The 20211-nt window shown below is 41.9% G+C and overlaps 1 protein-coding gene across 1 annotated transcript in view; it reads left to right on the top strand.

Moving 5' to 3' along the window:
* Positions 1 to 20211, top strand: part of LOC126162579 (uncharacterized) — a 384276-nt gene that overhangs the window by 346267 nt on the left and 17798 nt on the right. The window contains exons 23-24 of the mRNA XM_049919174.1: positions 6795 to 7056; positions 8505 to 8651. Coding sequence (XP_049775131.1) covers positions 6795 to 7056; positions 8505 to 8651 — 409 coding nt within the window. The remainder of the gene's footprint in view (positions 1 to 6794; positions 7057 to 8504; positions 8652 to 20211) is intronic.

The raw sequence follows: 20211 nt of genomic DNA, 5'->3' as shown, positions 1-20211 counted from the left end.
CCCAGGTCTCCTGCTCACTGGGCAGATGTGCAACTACTAAACCACCCTGACACAGTGGCTTTGCACAACTGCATGGACTACCCTAGCATGCCTCCCTCCTCAAGGCAAATTCCATTGGTATTCACCCAAAACTCAAATGATATATGTCTGAGATTTGAAAAGGTCTCTGCAACCACATAGTTTCATCAGATTGCTTTTACTAGTTGAGATTTATTTACAAAAACTAACTGAATAATAAATTACTAACTACCCACAGAATATTCAGGTAGCTGTTTGTGGGGTATCGTTGATAATCAGATTTACACTTTTTCTGCACTTCCTAGGCATTTGAATCAATAGTATGTTTGCCTATAGATTACAGCAATTCAACGAACATGTAAGAGTGAGGTACATTTTCGTGACATGGTCAGTGCATTCTGTGCTGACTGTGGCTTAGTTGTCGCTGTACTGCTCTCCTGATGCTGCTACCTATGATGAGAGATGGCATTACAGCCACTGCGAAATACTTATCATAGGATTTTAAGAACACTATTCAGTGAAAAAATTTGAAAATTTGATTTTTTCACATCTTACCATCTGACCTCTTTGCCCGATAAAAGACTGAATTTCTTTTCATTATTCATCATAGTTATTGTGCTGCACCAATTTGTGTATGGTTGATTTTAGCTCATACATTACTTCGTATAAAATGTACAAGGTATCAATATTTTATTTGAAATTGAGAGCAGAATGATACTTCATTTCCTTCCCCAGATTGTGGTTTTTATATCATGCAGACGGCCATGCTCTGTGCACCCAATTCTCTCCTTGCACTTTGGGAAAAGAGGTCATAACAGCCATAATCTTTCGTAAATAGTTCCAGATACTGAAACGAAATTTATGCAAATAATAACATACAAAGAGACATGTATGTCATACGATAAATACTTGAAACTTTTGTACTCACTGATTTCTGGAAGTAACTCATCCTCAGCAGAACAGAATGCATAAACACATCAATAGTGCTTAAGAAAAACTCAGAAGCTGTGCTTAAACATGTCCTCAGCACCTTTGGGGCAGTGGAGATTGATGAGTTAACTTATCCATGGCAGTCAGAGGGTTACATGCATCTAAAGAAATAGGTACAGTTATTTATATTAAATGACTTGGTATAAATGAGAGAGTATTTGAAATCAGATTATGGAAATAAAAAAAACAAAGATGCCTTGTTTTCCTTGTCATGCACCTAAATATATTTTTACATGTTCATTTAATTTTTATAATCTAAAGGCAGATGTACTATTGAATCCAATATTTGTCAAGTGCAGAAAATTATAAATCTCCATGTGCTTAGCAAACGTAGCCCACAAGCATTTACCTGAATAATGAGGAGGCAACATTAGTCCTTTTTTTCTGATTGTACAAGAATTATAGTCAAGCTGATGAAACAAGCATCCACTTGTAAAATACTAATGATGCTTTGGTTAAAGTCATTAAGCAGATTTGCAGTAATGTACTTAAAAAAACAAGAGTCCTCTTAACAACTTAGACTATCTGATTGCTCCACCAGGACTGAGACAAACTGCCATATGTCATGTACTCACAACTGTTATACTCACACTGTTCATGGTTTCCACACAGGGAGACAAATATTATGACATCATTTTAGCCCATCAAAGCCCATCAGACATGCACGCATGCCTGACGGAATAGACATTGTCATTGATGATTACAGCTTTGGTAAATGTTTCAAAATAGATTCACATATTGTAACTATACATTGACCTCAGCCATTTACGACAAATGAAAATTTGGGCGAGATCAGGAAATCCAAGTTCCAGTCCCAGTATGGCACAAATTTTCATTGCCCACAAACAGCTGCTGTCTATGTATAGTCCAAATATACAAATCTATTTCGTGAAGTTTACCACAGCTGTAATTGTCAGTGACATTGTATTGTGATGATACAGACACTGTATGACAATACAGACACTCTATGAACAGGGACGGTGTAGTCATCAACTATGAATGTGAGTTTATCAAGACAAAATAATAAATGTGAATATTGTTGAAAATTTTAACTGGAAAAACCATATAGGAGACTGTAGTAACACGGTTCACGTTTTCCGTCGCACTTCAGAGTAGACCGGGAACTGTCTCATAGGTATGCCCGATGTGAACTCACTGGGCACAGCCCACGCTGCCTGAGTTGTTGTTGTTGTTCCGCTGGCAGAGGTCGCGGCCGAATTCTCACATGTCCTCTCGTGGACGGGACTCTATTTGCGGCAACTATCGTCCGTGACATGCCGTCCCGATGTGCGCCTCCCGCGATCTTTCTGGTGGCTACTGCACTCCTCCTCCTTCGGGGGGTGAAGCCACTGTGATCCACTGTGTCGGAAGGTGGAGTGTCGCACAGGAGTGATGACCTCCACGTCCATTGGAAGGCTGGAGTCGAGGGGTCTGCCAACCCTCGAGCCGGAACCTTCGAATACGGCTGAAAGTGACCCACACGAAGAGGTTCCCGTCATCCCACCACCGGAACCCGGGACAGAACAGGAGACAGGCCGTCGAACTCTGGATCCTGGTCTACCCCGGGAGGGGCAAGACCCACGGGCACAGGTGGACAGTTGTGGGCAAACAGCTGTCACACAGGCAGTCAGGTTGGTTGGTTTAAGGATCAAGGGGACCAAATGGCAAGTTCATCAGTCTCTCCTACACAAAACAGGCAAGACAACAAAACTACATACCAAAGGGCCTAGTATGTGGAACCCAGGGAAAGAAAGCCCTGAGGTTCATTGAAGGTCAACAAAGCCTATAGAAAGGAACAAGGAAGAAGGAAATGTGGAAAGGAAGAAAGGTGGGCAAGGTGCCCCATCCAGGGAGCAGCCAGAGGCCCTCAAAGGCAAAAACTGTAATGGGAGCACATCTCTCACCCCCCTCGATACACGGTAAAGACTGGCGATATGGACAGGGTGAGAGAAGCAATGGAAGAACACCAAGTCAGATAGAACATGCAAGAAAGGTAAGAAGAGCAAAAGAGAGGGCAAGGTAAAGGCTAGGGTAGACCACCAAGCCCAGATATGCACTACCCAGTCGTGGCAGAGGAGGCAACAGAGCATCCTTCCAATCCCTAAATGGGCCGACAAGGTTGGGGTGCTTTTCCATTAGAGAGAACGATTAAAACTTCCTTCTCAAATAAACTGTAAGACCAGGTCAGCTGCTGACACATTGTTTGCTAACACCAAAGCTAGTAAGTCAGGAAGTTTAAAGAGTCTGCTGCAGGGTTAGGAGAGTCCAGCAGAGTGTGAACCACCATCGAACAGGCTCCACAACGGCAGTGGAGTGGAGCCTCACAATGAAGGAGATGACTGTTGCACAGATTACCATGAACTCCCCATTGAATGGAGGGGAGGAATCGAGGGCTACAAATTGAAAGATCAATGACCAAGAAAGTGTTGTGTGCCACACTAAAATGTATTGGAGCTCCATTGTTGAGAAGACAGAGATCAAGTCCTGCCAGCAGATCTTCAACACTCCTGCCCTGGTCAGTAGTTGCAGTACTGCCCCACAGAGGACTATGGGCTTTAAAATCCACAAGGAGAAGGACGGGAGCTGTTGAAGGAGAGCAAGAAGAACAAGGAGCATGGGAGGCCAGTCTGGAGCCAGATAAAGATTGCACATTGTTGCCATACAGAGTCTAAATGAATCCAAACAGCCACCACTTCCAGTGCATTTCGAAGAGGAACCCTGGAATTAACAATATCCATGTGGACCAACACAAACACCACAGGAGGCTTGCAAAGGCCTGATCCAGTTCCAGCAGACGACTTGGGAATGACAAAGGGTCAGTAAATGAAATGAGATTCCTGCAATACAACACAAGTTACAAAGTAGAAAGAAAGAAGAAACTGCAATTCCCAAAGGTGATGATAGTACCCATTACAGTTCCATTGGAGGAGAGTAGTACAAAGCCCAGATGGACATAAAACGTGTCAGAGTATATCATTGTGCCGAGTCAGTGTCTGTCAGTGGTAAGGTCAGAGCGACATCCATGAATGTAAGGTCACACTCTGATTGAGAGGGAGGAGGTGATACCCCCTGGGTTGTCAGGGGGGGGGGGGGCATCATCCTGAGACTTGTGCATCATCTTCTTCTTCTCCTTTGGAGGAGGAAAGGAGGTGTGGTCGGGAAGAGAACAAGTCACAGCAGTATCAGGATCCAAAAGAGAATAGCAGCCTTGAGCCTCACAGAGCACAGGTCCCATGCCTGAATCAACGAAACTGTGGGCTTCTTGTCCAGGAGACTCTGGGGGGAGGGGCTTCTAGAGGGAGCCCTCATTCCCTGGTTGGTGCTAGAGAAGAGGGTTTCTTCTCCAGCCGAAAAGAAGGAGTGGCTCCATGAAGGAAGGACATGGAAACTGCCAGGGAGAAGGAAAGGGAAGGGGGGCAGGATGATGGTAAGGAGGAAGGAGGCGGAGGAAAGAACACAACAGAAACAAAGGTAAATGTTAGAGGTACCAGATGGAGACAGTCGAATTTCTGTTGGGCCTCAGAGTAGGATACTTGGTCAAAACTTCTGACACTTCCTTTCGTTTTATAGACTGGGAAATGTGATGAACAAGGAGAATTTGTGCCAGACAGTTCATGCACTTGGGCGGTGGGTGCAAGTACTCCCCACATGGAGAATGGTTCTGCAGTCAACACAAATAGAAGTCACCTCACATCACAAAGACGCATGACCAAAATGGAGGCACCAAAACAGGGCATGGGAGGTGGGATATAGGGCTTCATATCACAATGGTAAACCAAAACTTTGACTATTTTTAGACAGGTATCCCCTCAAAAGCCAGGATGAAAGTGCTGATATCAACACAATTGTCCTTAGGACCTCTCTGGATTTACAAGATGAAATGAATGCTGCACCATGCCAGATCAGTCCTGAGTTCCTCATCAGATTGAAGAAGGAGTCCCTGTGGAAAATAATGCCATACATTGTATTTAAAGACTGGTAAGGAGTAATGCTCCTCGGGATGGCTCCTAAGCACTCACAAGAAGAAAGGGAAGCCAATTGACTGACAGAACTTTTAATCAGTAGGGAACCAAATTGCATCTTACTAAAGGAGCCAACTTAACAAAACTTATCTTCAGTGTGTTCTACAAAGAAGAGCAATTTGGTAGTAGAGAAAGTCTCCCTGTCTGTCCTGTAACAAACCAAGTAACAGTGAAAGAGTTTTGCCCCAAGCTGGCGGGCCTGGCCCTCTTCCCAGGAAGGGGAAGGCCAAGGAGCAAAAGTAGGAACAGGGATAACCATTCCTACCTGAAGATTGGCCAAAAGTGTGGAACTTTTCGTGCTTCATGTGCAAAGTGCCCGTTACCACCCACTCTAATTAGGAGCTCACCCCATGGGCATCTGCCAACCGCAGCAAGGGCCGACTGGCACAGCAGTCATTGTTGGGAGTTCTGATGCCCCAGAAAGGAGCAACAAGTCCTAGGCATACACAAGGCAGTGATAGGTCAGGTACCAGAAGTTTGGTCCCTTGTGTTGTTAGGGGGCTCAGCCAGATGGGTACATAACAGCTCCATCAGACTGACTGGCCACCATGCTGGTGACCTAGTGGGGGCAGGGGAGGCTAGGACGGGAAAGGAAGAGGGGTAGAGAACCCAGACCCGAGACATTAAGGGGATAGTTCTTCTCCAAATGACTGACCATTTGGAATTAATTTAGAAAGGGAGGTCAAACCACAAGGGGGATCAGAAAAGGCAAGAAAAAAAGGGAGAATGGAAGCACAAGACAAGACTGTAAAGGTGTAGCAGACCTGAGGGAAACACCGAGGGAGAAAGAGGGGTGGCAGGAGGGGGAGGAGCTACGATGGGAAGGACAGGTTATGGGGAAAGAATTGCAGTCCGGGAGAGAAGAGAACCTACAATATCTCAGGGTCCTGTACGTGCCACACAAGTACCCATAAAAGAGCTCTGAGCCCCCTGAGGGGATGCAGGCAGTCAAGCAGTTGGATCATAGTGTATGTGATCGTACTACACTGGCCAAGTGTGCGTGGGCTGGGGTGGCCAACATGAGTGCAGTTGGGCTGCCTGGCAGGTAATCTACACGATATACTTTTGGTCATGGACAAGCCGATGGGTACCCAGTAGCCCCCTCCCATTTGGGGCAACACTATAACAGCCTGCCATGCAGAAATTCTAGAACAGAAGCTATTAGTTAATTAAAAACCTGTATATGGCCCACATATAGCCAGCTGACACATTCCGCATCATAATATTTATCATGAATACGATGTGCAGAGCATGGCACCAACTTATTCCCATCCAGCTGAGAAGGTTTCTCTGTCAAACAGTCTCTCCTAAAACCTACATGACCCCCAGCCTACCATTCCTAAGCATTTGCTTCTGGCAATGTTAGAAGCCACAGTGCAAAACAGGCTCAGTTTACTAACTAATGATTATTTATTGCCTCCCCACAGTTATTGAGATCTCAGTAAGACCAGTGCTGTATTAGTTATAATCTAAAATGTAGATAATAGTAGAAATATAAGTGGAGCAAGTCATCTTTGTCTTTTATTTTGATACTATGGTTTCAGATAAACTATTGCTTATTTATACCAAGTCATCTAACATAAATAAGTTGTGCCTATTTACTTTTTATTTTCAGATAAGTAGATTTAATCAACTGTTTTGAACACTGGAACAAAAAGGCAGTGTGTGTGTGTGTGAGAGAGAGAGAGAGAGAGAAAAAAATCAGAATTATTTTAAAAATCAATAGAGAAATAGAAAATGACTCAAAAAATTTCATCTTTTCAGGTCGTGACCATGCCATACGCCCATACAATGACTACCGTGCACTGTGTAATTTAAAAAGAGCTTCTAGTTTTGAGGATCTTTCAAGGGAAATCCCAGCTGAAGTTATTACCAGACTGAAACGCTTGTATCCTACAGTAGATGATATAGATCTCTTCCCTGGAGGAATGAGTGAAAGACCCGTGCAAGGAGGATTAGTTGGACCAACTTTTGCTTGCATTATTGGGATTCAGTTCCGACAGTTGCGAAAATGTGATAGATTCTGGTAAGAAAAACAAAGATTTCTTATATGTGTGTCTTACTTATCGTGAAACTATTGTTTGAGTTTGAACATATGGCATAATTACTGTCTTAGACAATCTGAGGTATACTTTTGTGTGCTGTTCTATGTAACACTATGTTAAAAGACAGCTAATTATGTTATTCATGAGCTGGAGAAGCACTGCTTTAGCTGTTTCAATAACAGTGATTGGTAATTGGGAACTTCTTCCTATCATGTATGCATGGATGAGCACAGGAAGATACTGAAAAGACGCAAAGAGAGAAGTAAGCAATTAGAAAAGAGTATAAAAATAAAATTCTCAAAGAAAAGTGAGAATAAGAAAAGAATAATTAAGCTAATTAAAGTCACTGCTATAATTTTTCAGAACATATTCAGTAACGGGATATTTAAAAATTTTACTGCACCAAATGGATTATTGATTCTTCATCCTCTCTTCAACACCATAAGAGCTTAGTAATGATTACTCCACTATACAATCCTTTCCAGAAATTGTAGCTTAGTAAGTAGATGACACTCATACTTTCACAAATATGGGACAGATAAGCAAGTTGACTTGAGCATTGACAAATAAGTATATAAGGTATATATGATGGGAGATTCCTTTGGCAGATGTGCGTATGACGTTAGATAAATTGGAACTCATTCCAGTTCACAGTTTATGAAAACAGTAGCATGGAGTAGATAGATCAGAACTAAAAACAACCCAATACACATCATTAAGCACTATCAACAATATAAAAATCTCACAAACTCCATTTTTATAACTAAAATGTCAACATTGGCTGTGTAGGATATATTTTAAATTTATTATGCCAGCTAGTGTTGGGCCACATACTCGCACTTGGTGATATGTGGTCTGGAACTGGTCTGACATTATAAATTTAAAATAATCCTTTGCAGCTGATGTCAACATTTGTCATAAAAAGTGACGTTCTTGATTTTTGTGCAAGCGACAGTGCATCAAGTGTCTAATACATTAAAAGGTGAATTACGAAGGTGATTTATCATTCCCTCATTGTATTGTAACCTCTAGATGATTAGTCTAATGTATTGCAGCTTGGTATAAACAATTGCAGTCAAAGGATCATCATTACATAGAATACTGCATGTCAGATTTAAACCAGAGGGGTGAAAGACCTGAACTGTTTGTTCCTTCATCAAAGAGGAAAAGAAGGAAGGAAGATTAGTGTTTAATATCTTGTCAGCAACAAGGTCATTAGAGATGGTCAAAGAGTACAAGGTAATAAGTTTTTGAAGTGATGACATGGTGAGTCCTCTCATCCTGAGGTTCGTGAGACCTGCCCCTGTAAAATATTTGTGTGTGATGCCTTGCATTTAATTTCTTTAGCAAGAGATATAAGTGTATGTAGTAATAATTAATATGTAATATTATAGTTGAAGAGTCAACCACTATATCTTGCAAATTTCAGGTATGAAAATGATGACCCAGTTTTGAAATTCACAGAAGCACAGCTGGCTCAGATTCGAAAGATCACATTATCTAAAATTTTATGTGATAACTTGGACCACCCAGGTGAAATGCAGCGATCTGCATTTGATCAGCCAAGCTCATTTTTGTGAGTAAATCTGATATGAAATTTTTATTATTTCTTCAAGATATAATCAATTGAGTTTATAACACATTTTTATTAGCTTGGCAGACTCTGAAATGAGGAAACACTTAGTTTCTATATTTGTATGAAACTAGTCATTTATTGATACATCCACACATTGTTATCTGTAGCTCCTGGCATGAGAACTACAGGAATTTGGAATTAGGCAAGGAATATTTTAGTTATTGCAGACTGTTACTATTCTGCTTTTCCAATAGAATGAAGGTGAGTAATTTCTGCATTCTTAGAATGAATAGAATTGAATCCCATGTGTGATATGCAGAAATTGTATCTGATATAACTATTATCATTCCATTTATATTATTCTGTTCTTATTTCACTACTAAACTGTCATATACTAACCAAATACACTCCTGGAAATGGAAAAAAGAACACATTGACACCGGTGTGTCAGACCCACCATACTTGCTCCGGACACTGCGAGAGGGCTGTACAAGCAATGATCACACGCACGGCACAGCGGACACACCAGGAACCGCGGTGTTGGCCGTCGAATGGCGCTAGCTGCGCAGCATTTGTGCACCGCCGCCGTCAGTGTCAGCCAGTTTGCCGTGGCATACGGAGCTCCATCGCAGTCTTTAACACTGGTAGCATGCCGCGACAGCGTGGACGTGAACCGTATGTGCAGTTGACGGACTTTGAGCGAGGGCGTATAGTGGGCATGCGGGAGGCCGGGTGGACGTACCGCCGAATTGCTCAACACGTGGGGCGTGAGGTCTCCACAGTACATCGATGTTGTCGCCAGTGGTCGGCGGAAGGTGCACGTGCCCGTCGACCTGGGACCGGACCGCAGCGACGCACGGATGCACGCCAAGACCGTAGGATCCTACGCAGTGCCGTAGGGGACCGCACCGCCACTTCCCAGCAAATTAGGGACACTGTTGCTCCTGGGGTATCGGCGAGGACCATTCGCAACCGTCTCCATGAAGCTGGGCTACGGTCCCGCACACCGTTAGGCCATCTTCCGCTCATGCCCCAACATCGTGCAGCCCGCCTCCAGTGGTGTCGCGACAGGCGTGAATGGAGGGACGAATGGAGACGTGTCGTCTTCAGCGATGAGAGTCGCTTCTGCCTTGGTGCCAATGATGGTCGTATGCGTGTTTGGCGCCGTGCAGGCGAGCGCCACAATCAGGACTGCATACGACCGAGGCACACAGGGCCAACACCCGGCATCATGGTGTGGGGAGCGATCTCCTACACTGGCCGTACACCACTGGTGATCGTCGAGGGGACACTGAATAGTGCACGGTACATCCAAACCGTCATCGAACCCATCGTTCTACCATTCCTAGACCGGCAAGGGAACTTGCTGTTCCAACAGGACAATGCACATCCGCATGTATCCCGTGCCACCCAACGTGCTCTAGAAGGTGTAAGTCAACTACCCTGGCCAGCAAGATCTCCGGATCTGTCCCCCATTGAGCATGTTTGGGACTGGATGAAGCGTCGTCTCACGCGGTCTGCACGTCCAGCACGAACGCTGGTCCAACTGAGGCGCCAGGTGGAAATGGCATGGCAAGCCGTTCCACAGGACTACATCCAGCATCTCTACGATCGTCTCCATGGGAGAATAGCAGCCTGCATTGCTGCGAAAGGTGGATATACACTGTACTAGTGCCGACATTGTGCATGCTCTGTTGCCTGTGTCTATGTGCCTGTGGTTCTGTCAGTGTGATCATGTGATGTATCTGACCCCAGGAATGTGTCAATAAAGTTTCCCCTTCCTGGGACAATGAATTCACGGTGTTCTTATTTCAATTTCCAGGAGTGTATAACTGTAAATCTTATTGAAGGGCACATATACTTGCATATGAGTCCAGCAGTAACAAGATTCTTGTAAATGCAACTTGACATATTAGTTTCAGTACTGCTAATGATTTCCTTTGAGAATTTTTTTTTTCATCGGGTAGAAAGAAAATATTTCAAAAGTATCCATGTTTAAAGGACAAGTATATATGTGCTTCTTTCTGTACTGTTATACTGTAGTGGCATTATCTTTGAAAAAATTCCTCGTAGCGAGCCCTCTTCAATGCTGAAAAAAAATCTAATGTATGTGCTGCATTGGTTTAATTTTCCATTGTGTTAGGTTATTTTCAAGAGCCAATATTTCTATCTAGTATCTCATCACTTCGTTCCTCTCCTCTTTATACTCTCTCTGCAATAGACTGCAGTTCTAAATCAGTGAATTCTCCAAAAAATGTTTCTTACCCAGCATCTGTCATAAGAAAAGCTGCTCAACTAATTTGAAGAAATCTAGTCTGAGGTGGGGAAGGAGGGATTAAAAAAATCTAACTATAGTCGAGACAGCATAAGAAGTTCGCTGACAGCTCTCAGCTCTGTTGCCAGCTTTTAAATGTGAAGCGCTAACAGCTGCAGGCAGTATAGTAGCCGTCTACAGAGCTGTGACAGCACTGAGGCGTTGCCATAGAGATGTTTACAAAATCGGGTTACCTCATTGGTTGAGGTAGGTGCACAAGGCTGCCATGCGTAGCCCACTGCAGCTGTCAAGGATCAATTTATGAAGACTCAACTACAGCAGTCCACCCATATTTGTTTCCTTTTTACAATATTTACTTAATAATCTGCAGTGACAATGGATAACAGTATCTTCTATGGTACTTTGCTGCTGAGTGAATATCCTTACAGGCATTGCCTGTAACTAGTACATTGTCCTTTGGCAGTTGGGTAGCTGCAGATGTAAGCTGGGCAGTCCATGGTGAATATAGGCCTGTTCAACAAATTAGTTTTCTAGATACCTCAATCAGAGAATAAACAACTGTAAGCACAAGGCACATTAAATTAATATTAATAATCTTTTTTATTGCTCATCTTAGGTTTATAAGTCTCTTATACAGCTGAAGGTCCTGTGGTTACCATTGTTGCCTCTGCTTTGCGGGGTCCCAGGTTCGATTCCCAGCCAGGTCAGAGATATTCTTCATTCAGGGACTGTGTGTGTGTATGTGTGTTTTGTCCTAATCATTTTGTATCATCTGCATCAATGCACAAGTCACCAACTTGGTGTCAAGAAGCAAGACTTGCACCAGGTGGCCAAACAACCCTGGCTGGGATCTTCCAGCCAATAATGCCCCATGATAATTTCATTTCACAAGGGCATATAATGTCAGACTTTTTTTGTGAGATTCCGGGCTCTACTTATTTCATAGCCGCTGACCGTATAAAAAAAAGAAATCGAGTAGGAGAGACAAACAGCTTTCGCCTACAGCATTCAACTGCGTGTCCCCCCCCCTCCCCCCCGCCCCCCCTCCCCCCCATTTCTGAGTGCTGCTTGACACATCCTATGTACCATAATGTGTTACCATTCCTCATGATACTTTTTTCATTTGTATGTCATGATCTTATAATTGAAGTGACATTAAACCATAATCTTCCTTTCTTACAAACTCTCAAATGCAAGGAAAGCTTCAAATAACAGGAAATGACCCAGTGTATGTGTTTGTGTGAGCACTGACAAAATGTCACATGCCTTCACTAAAGAAGTATGTGCAGATATGGTGTACATTTATGGCTCCTACGTGATCGTGCTCATACTACTATCTGGAAACACCATTAGAGCTTTTGACACACAGAATTCTGGATTGTAGGGTGTTTGCCATGGTTCTCAGTACCTTGTATGAAACAGGTACTTCTCCAAGTTCCAGTTTTTCTTCTGAATGTGTAGTCCAATAACCCGTGCAGGAACATTTATTGTGAACTATACAATTGCTGTAATGTGATGTGTATGACAATGCTTGGAGGTGAATGTGCTAAAAATAGTTATCTTTCAATTGATACTTTGTAAAACACATGTTGTAATGTTTGCTAACTGTTGTGCACTTATAAACCAGACAATGTTTCATATAATACAGAAAATAGGTAACAATGTACATTAAATGTGTTCTGTGTTAGAAAGTATTTGGAAATAGCGTATGACCATATTAAGATTTTACTTAAAAATGATGTCATGGTTCCCATTTAAAATTTCATTAAAAACAAATAAAAAATGTTTGCAGGAGTGCAGTCTGTCCTGTAACTTATTAAGTCTAAAATATTCTGGGCCCCTCCAGTAAGTAATGTGGATGTGGCTGCAATTCTGGGTTAATATTGGTCTATGTCCCATACCGACTTCCACTAAGTCATGCTTTGCATGAATCTGAAAAGGCACCATTGCACACAGATTATTTGTAAAAATTGCTTATGTGGGAGGGTATGTTGGTGAATCTGAAACAACATAGAACCTGTATTCCTGACATCCCCAGACTCAGTGCAGAGGCTAGGTATAGGGCTGGTCTTGTAGCCAGCATTATTCTGTGTAACCCTCTCACAGTGGACAGCACAGAGAATCTGGAGGTAAGTAGCTCTTGCTAGGTCATAAATCAAATCATCCATCATCCAGCACTGATCACACAAAAGGTTTATAAAACTGGATCACGTGTATCTTGTCTGCTCCTTAAGACTTGTGACTAGGCACTTCATAATATTCACTACCTTGAGGGACATTGCCATTGGCTGTGGTGGTCATGACAAGTTTGAATCTAATATGAGCACCAGAAATGTCACTGAATCTTTGAAATTTAAAACTGATTCCCTTATTTGCAGCAGGTAAAAATTTGTTTGAATGGATCTCTCTTCCAACTTTCCAATGTGAGCTACAGCAGGTTAGTAGCTGTCATGGGGTTCAAAAACGAACAAAAAAAAAAAAAAAAAACTGCAGGATTGTTCACAATTAAAAAAACATTATCTGTAGTCCTTACCATGAACATATACCACTTAAAACAAAAAATAAATAAAAACAATAAAATGGCGTATGAAGAACTGTATGAGTATAGGGTGCCTTTAACAGAAGGCAAAACTGTCAGAGACTATAGAGGCTCCAAGCCAAAAAAATATGAGGGCAGTTCAATAAGTAATGCAACACATTTTTTTTCTGAAACAGGGGTTGTTTTATTCAGCATTGAAATACACCAGGTTATTCCCCAATCTCTTAGCTACATAACACTATTTTTCAACATAATCTCCATTCAATGCTACGGCCTTACGCCACCTTGAAATGAGGGCCTGTATGCCTGCACGGTACCATTCCACTGGTCGATGTCGGAGCCAACGTCGTACTGCATCAATAACTTCTTCATCATCCGCGTAGTGCCTCCCACGGATTGCGTCCTTCATTGGGCCAAACATATGGAAATCTGACGGTGCAAGATCGGGGCTGTAGGGTGCATGAGGAAGAACAGTCCACTGAAGTTTTGTGAGCTCCTCTTGGGTGCGAAGACTTGTGTGAGGTCTTGCGTTGTCATGAAGAAGGAGAAGTTCGTTCAGATTTTTGTGCCTACGAACACACTGAAGTCGTTTCTTCAATTTCTGAAGAGTAGCACAATACACTTCAAAGTTGATCGTTTGACCATGGGGAAGGACATCGAACAGAATAACCCCTTCAGCGTCCCAGAAGACTGTAACCATGACTTTACTGGCTGAGGGTATGGCTTTAAACTTTTTCTTGGTAGGGGAGTGGGTGTGGCGCCACTCCATTGATTGCCATTTTGTTTCAGGTTTGAAGTGATGAACCCATGTTTCATCGCCTGTAACAATCTTTGACAAGAAATTGTCACCCTTAGCCACATGACGAGCAAGCAATTCCGCACAGATGGTTCTCCTTTGCTCTTTATGGTGTTCGGTTAGACAACGAGGGACCCAGCGGGAACAAACCTTTGAATATCCCAACTGGTGAACAATTGTGACAGCACTACCAACAGAGATGTCAAGTTGAGCACTGAGTTGTTTGATGGTGATCCGTCGATCATCTCGAACGAGTGTGTTCGCACGCTTCGCCATTGCAGGAGTCACAGCTGTGCACGGCCGGCCCGCACGCGGGAGATCAGACAGTCTTGCTTGACCTTGCGGCGATGATGACACACGCTTTGCCCAACGACTCACCGTGCTTTTGCCCACTGCCAGATCACCGTAGACATTCTGCAAGCGCGTATGAATATCTGAGATGCCCTGGTTTTCCGCCAAAAGAAACTCGATCACTGCCCGTTGTTTGCAACGCACATCCGTTACAGACGCCATTTTAACAGCTCCATACAGCGCTGCCACCTGTCAGAAGTCAATGAAACTATACGAGACGAAGCGGGAATGTTTGAAAATATTCCACAAGAAATTTCCGGTTTTTTCAACCAAAATTGGCCGAGAAAAAAAATGTGTTGCATTACTTATTGAACTGCCCTCGTATGTCTATTACATGCCATCTCCATAAGAAAGCTTGTTGTAAGCCATCTCCAAAAGACTGATGTTGTTGGTTATGGACTGATAACTTCTTGGTCTCTTGGGTTCAGAGCAGATGACAGTTTACTTTAGGCTCCTGGGACCCATGTATCATGAGTTTCATACTGGGAAGGTTGTGACATTTTCTGGTCTGAACTAACATAGACCTCATGCTAAGCTCCAAATCAGTCACAACCAAGATTTCAGGGCAGAGGGGACACAACACACTCAAGCCAAAAGTTTATTTAGTCTTACACTGTGATACGAGGGTTGACTGAAAAATAATGCCTTCACCCTTGTAACTTTTCAACAGTTGGCAGCATTGGAATGCAGCAGGTACTGACTTGTTCCATAGCCTCTTCTCTTCAGCTCCAGTTGGCGGGAAACCTTAGCACTAAATGGTTGTTACAGTGTAAAGTATGGAACCCTGCGCAGACAGTCGGTCAATGCGATTTAAGCAAAGTGCAGTCATTGAATTCTTGACAGCAGAAGGTGTCACCCCAAATGAGATTCACCAGAGAATGAAAGCAGTGTATGATGATGGTGTTGATGTGGGTGCTGTGCATAATTGGGCGAGTAAGTTTAAAGATGTTGAGGCAGGAACATCTGACCTGCGTGGCAAACAAAGAGTTAGACCTCCTGTGACAGCAACCACTGAGTTTCACAACCAAAATGTTGACAGATTGATTCAGGACGATCGTCGTATCACTCAGATAGAAATTGCAAGCACAATTAGCATTTCACAGGAATGTGTGGGTCACGTTATTGCTTTGCTTGGCTATCAGAACATCTGTGCACAATGAGTACCCCCAGATGCTGACTCGTGAAATGAAAGCGCACAGACCTGAAATTTGCCTCCTCTCACATTACGAGAATGAAGGTTTTGCCTTCCTCCACCCAATTGTCACAGCAGACGAAATGTGGGTGCACCATTATGAGAATTGTGAGACTGAGGTTCTGGAAACAGAGTATCGACTTCTTCCATGACGACTGCCGAAAACTTGTTCATCGTTGGCACAAATGTATCCAATTGGCTGGTGATAATGTGGAAAAGTGAGTATTGGCAATTAAAGATCACATTCTAAGGATTATTTCTGCATTTGATTTATTAAAATATTCCCATCCAAACCCAGTTAACGAAGGTGGAGGCATTACTTTTCATTCAACCCTCATAAAATCCATAGGTTTTATTGTACCGTATTTTACAGACTACAAGACACACTTTTTTCTTTGAAAAATTGCCTCCAAAATTCAAGTGCTTCTTATATTCAAAGTTAATATGAAAATGTCCAATGTTCGATTTAAAATTCCTGCCAGTCTTAAAAATGGCCATGTATTCAATGTTGCAGGAAACCTATCTCTATCTGTAACATTGGATTCGATTGGCAGCAGCAGTGCACCGATTTGATAAACATGAGTTGCAGGGATTCACAAGCTTGCTAACACTAACACCCTCCCACCCCACCATCACAAACCCAGAATACTATCTAGCCAATGATGTGTCATTATTATCTATGGTGCCAGTGAACTTCAATTGAAAGTGATTTGTGTTATCAGGAAAAGTAGAATATTTTTGTTAGTAGCTGGTTTCGTAATGGAAAAAATAGAAGTTACTCATATGATGTGGGCTATAAATTGAAAGTAATCACATACGGTAGAAGATAATTGAACCGGGTCAGCTGAGGAGCATTTTGGTCCTCCACCAACAGAAAAAACATTTGGAATTGGCAGGCTAGTAAAAAAGAACTGAAAAAAAGAGGAAGACTAATGTGCAAATAGAGGACTGAATGCAAAATGTCCAAAACTAGAAGACCATATATTGAAATGGATTCAATTGCATCATCAAAATGGCATTGAAATTAATACAAAAATGATTCAAATACACTCTCTTAAGTTAGCGCTATAGTGGAACTTAACATTCTTTAAGAGTGGAGCTGGTTGGTGCTAGAGGTTTATGAAGCATCATGGAATTAACATATGAACCAAAACCAAAATATTTCAGAAAAGGTCACAAGAGTATGAAGAGAAAATATTATCTTTCTGTTATTCAACATCATTCTATTATTCAACATCAAAAGAAAACCAGTGTGGAACTAAACCAAATAGCAAATGTGGACAAGACTCCCTGACATGTTGCCTTTAAAGTTGCTAAAACTGTAAACTATAAAAACAATATTATGAAAGTTGCTACAGCTGCCAGAGAGTGTGTGTGTGTGTGTGTGTGTGTGTGTGTGTGTGTGTGTGTGTGTGTGTGTGTTTTTGTCTACCTTGTTGGCCAAAAGCTCACTTTCCAACAGTCTTTTTGTTGTGCCTCTCTTTGACTCAGCACCTCCGCTATACAGTGCATCTCCGCTACTTTTCATAATATTGTTACATTCAGTTCTGGATTATCGATTGTTCAACAATAAAAACAAGTGGACATGAAAAAAGGCACCACACTGTTGTCCTTTCATGTTGTGCTGATGGTCCTAAATGTAATCCAGTGGTCATTTTCAAGTGTAAAACAATGCCAAAACCTGCTGAAATACTGCCAAGTGGTGGCATTCACATACATAACAAGGGTTGGATGGACGAAGCTGGTATGAAATAATGGGTTAACAGAGTGTGGAAGAGAATGAATTGTGCTTTATTGAAGAAAATTGACTTCTTGTGGTAGATCAGTTTAGTAGTCATTTGAAAAATTCTGTGAAAGAGAAACTGAGACATGGAAGTACAGAGTTTGTTCTTATGAACTTACTTAGCTATTGCAACTTCTTGATGTCTCGATAAATAAACCATTTAAAGTGTATATGAGAGGGGAATGGAACAAATGGTTGATGGATGATAATCAACATGAATTCACAGAAAAGGGAACTTTAAAACAACTTACAATCAAACAAGTGTGTCAGTGGCTAAAACAGTCATGGTCTAGAGTGAGAGAAGTTAAGTCTTTCAAGAAGTGCAGCATAAGTAATGCTCTCAGTGGCAGTGGTAACCATCTTATATATGAAGAGGACATTGATGATGACAAAAAGGAAGAAGAAGGATGAGAAGGAGAAGGAAAGGAGAAGAAGAAAGTTCAGACGACGATTTTCAGGGGTTTTAAAGATCAGTTCAGTTGTATGAACTTTATTTTTAATCTGGCTTTGCAGTATAATAACAAAAACAGTAAACATATTATTGTTTCAAAATATTGCTTAAAAATTAAGGTGCACCTTATAGTCCACTGTGTTTTATAGTTCGTAAAATACAGTAGCTATTTGCTGATATCATATTTCCTGACATTTTGTCACACAAATTGTACTAAAAAACTTTTTTTTTATAGCAAGGTCTTTAGTGCAGTGTGTGTTTCCTTCTTAACATGCTTAATGTTTTTTGCATTTTCAAATCTTAACTTTTGATTTTTAAACTTTTACCTATGTTGAGTCTGCAGCATTTGTGATTTTGGAAGTGGAGTTGTCATATGATGTAACGGGTCTTGTGCTGTCCTCGGCTGCCAGAAGCAAACTAAGCAGCTGCCATGTTGATTTGTTTGTGAAGCTAGCATACTGTATTTGCTGGTTCTCATATTTATACTTATATATTATAAAAATACGTGGTCTCCAAAACATGTAATTTTAGTGCAGTTTGTTGTGCCAAATTATCAGAAAATATGACATCAGAGTAAAAACACATCACCACTCGTTTTTTACCACTTGTTTAGTAGGCTAAACAGGTATTTACAACAAATGAATTGCTTCTTGTCACCCATCAATGCAAGTTTTTTACCTTAATTCATTTATGTCTAGATGAAATCAGCACAACTCCTGTTCTGCACTGCAAAATGGTCTATGACTGTTTCATTAAAATTTGGACAATTCATTACTTCTTTTTCATGTTCATGTTCCAAATTTTTCCCGAATAAATTGCACAGTGAATTCATGCTGTATTGTTGTTAGACTCACGATATGCTGTAGTTATCCACAAGAAAATAAAACTCACCAGATTGATTTGATTTGATTTGATTTTGACAGGGAAGCTAAAACAGCTTTGGTGTAACCTGCCACTGCCCGCACCAAAACAGAGTTTACTGTGCAGTATCTCTCCCTGTATATCTAATAAAGCCAACCAATGCCCTTAAATAGCGCAAGGAGTCCCTTTACCAGTTTTTTGTTAGACACAATTTCTTCAGGTTTAGTTGTCCTGAAGATTCTGTATCTTTTGCTCTCCAGTGCAACGAAAATTAGGTGTGGTGCAGTTTCTTCACCCTCATCACAATTAGGGTCTTCTTCCGTTATATCCATTGTGTGTAGGTGTTCTTTGAAATTCCCTTGGCCGGTCATCAGTCCAGTCATGAGTTTAATCTCTTTCCTGCTCAATCCCAGGATTACAGAGCTTCTTTTAAAACATGGCTTAGGCATTATTACCTTATCATGTTTTTGTTTATGGACCTTGGACCAATATTATACGTGGTTTTTCCTAAGCCAGTTCCATAGTTCTGGTTTGATCATAGCTGTGGTGATTATCAGGACAGGTTCCGGTCCAATAAATGGAGTTGTTGCCCCCATCCTGGCCAATCTGTTGTCTTGTTCATTGCCACAGATCCCCGAGTGTCCAGGGTCCCACACCAGGTTTACCCTATTGCTTCCCCCTAGCTCCACCAGAGCCCTGTGGCATTCGGCAGCAATCTTAGATCTCGTTGCAGGAGCTGCCAGTGATTTCAGGGCTGCCTGGCTAAACTCACTGGAACTCAGACACAATATGATCACAAAAATAAACTTGCTATTAATGGAAGCAGGACCTCTTTTGCATGCATATCCCCTCTATTCATTCGTGAAACTCCCGCTAGGTGGTGGAACTTAATGGTACCGTATTCTACTGCTCAGTAGTGAGATGTTTACAAATTTATTTCTATAGCACATACAATTGCCAATGACAAAAATCTGTCTAAAACACATTAAGGTGAGGGACATTTCATAAATGATGCACAGGCTGGTATTACTGTGGATTGTTGAAAGTAATTGAACTGGGAGCCTGAGGAAGAAGCACATGTTTTTGTTTCTTCATTTTGTACCCTAACATAAAATTGGTAAGAGGTAGAAATTAACCCTGCAGTGGGCTTGAGTGCTGTGACTATTGAAGACCAGAGGTTGTACATCAAGATTGAAACTTTACACGACAAAAGTCAAACAGAAATCCACAATGTGTTAAGTGAAGTTTGTGGTGAGTTTACAGTGGACCATAGTACAGTTTCACATTGGGTTAATCATTTTCATGGTGGTCA

The sequence above is a fragment of the Schistocerca cancellata genome, chromosome 2 (genome assembly GCF_023864275.1).
Source record: "Schistocerca cancellata isolate TAMUIC-IGC-003103 chromosome 2, iqSchCanc2.1, whole genome shotgun sequence".
Lineage (NCBI taxonomy): Eukaryota > Metazoa > Arthropoda > Insecta > Orthoptera > Acrididae > Schistocerca > Schistocerca cancellata.
Note: the sequence above shows the minus strand (reverse complement) of the source record. Positions and strands in the feature narration are given on the sequence as shown.